Raw genomic sequence first — 1,102 nt, forward strand, 5'->3', positions numbered from 1 at the left:
AAATAAAGTTCACTATCTTACCTATATATTTATATCCTTCTTCCCCATTTACTATGGGTCTCAGCCAAGTTGACTTAAGTTGTGTATTATTGCGCACCTGGGCACCTTGAGGAGGATAGAGTGTAAATAACATTTCAATTGCGTGGAACTTTTTGATTAGTTCAGAATATTTTTCTTGGCCATCTGTAAAAGAAAGGAAAAATATTTAAAATTTTAGACATTTTACAAGAATGTCTTCTTGTTTAAGAGATGAAAATTAAAAACTAACAATTTGAATATTGAATGTTATATTGAAAACATGGGGGTTTTTTTTTGGTTTTTTTTTTTTTTTTAGTCAAAGTTACTTCACCACAATTCTTATTGTTCAGTTAATTCCTAGCAAAAATTAAACGGTATGAAATTTACTAATATTTTCAAACACTATCAGTTTAGAGCAGTACCATTAAAGCTGTGGGGAAAAAATTAAGATATCCAATGAACAGAATTCATGTTATACATCCTATAACATAACTATATATTTTTTTATTTTTAATTACCATTAAACAATGGAATCAGATTAATCTGACAAAAACATTGAGTAGGTGGAGAGTTCCACAAACTAGAACTACTGAAATAATTAATATTCCTAAGCTATGGTTTTTAAGACAATATAAAAATGCATCTGCTATGACTAAATATTTTTATTTGACAAACATATAGCACATGTTATTTGCAAAGAATTGTTCCAAGTGCTTTAAAATATTAACACATTTCATTTTCATAACACCTATAAGGTAGATCCTATTATTTCCTTTTACATGAAGAAAATGAGACTCAGAGAAATTAAACAAGTTGTCCAAATCTCACAGTCAATAAATGATGCAAGAAGGATTTCTAGCTCTATCCAGGAGTATACAAGAGGTGCTATATCACCATTGTTTCTTAAAGTTGAATAGTACTCCATGGTATACATATACCACATTTTATTAATCCACTCATGTATTGATGGACACTTGGGTTGTTTCCACATCTTTGCAATTGTGAACTGTGCTGCTATAAACATTCGGGTGCAGGTGTCTTTCTTATACAGTATCATTTGGTCTCCCAAGAATGGAAAGACAAG

At 30.0% G+C, this 1,102-nt stretch overlaps 1 protein-coding gene across 1 annotated transcript in view; it reads right to left on the reverse strand.

The window, feature by feature from the left end:
• Nucleotides 1-1,102, reverse strand: part of LOC105822941 — a 150,754-nt gene that overhangs the window by 2,051 nt on the left and 147,601 nt on the right. The window contains exon 4 of the mRNA XM_012660014.1: nucleotides 22-183. Within this exon, the coding sequence (XP_012515468.1) occupies nucleotides 22-183 (162 nt within the window). The remainder of the gene's footprint in view (nucleotides 1-21; nucleotides 184-1,102) is intronic.

Source organism: Propithecus coquereli, unplaced genomic scaffold, assembly GCF_000956105.1.
Source record: "Propithecus coquereli isolate 6110/MARCELLA unplaced genomic scaffold, Pcoq_1.0 Scaffold65, whole genome shotgun sequence".
Taxonomy (NCBI): Eukaryota; Metazoa; Chordata; class Mammalia; order Primates; family Indriidae; genus Propithecus; species Propithecus coquereli.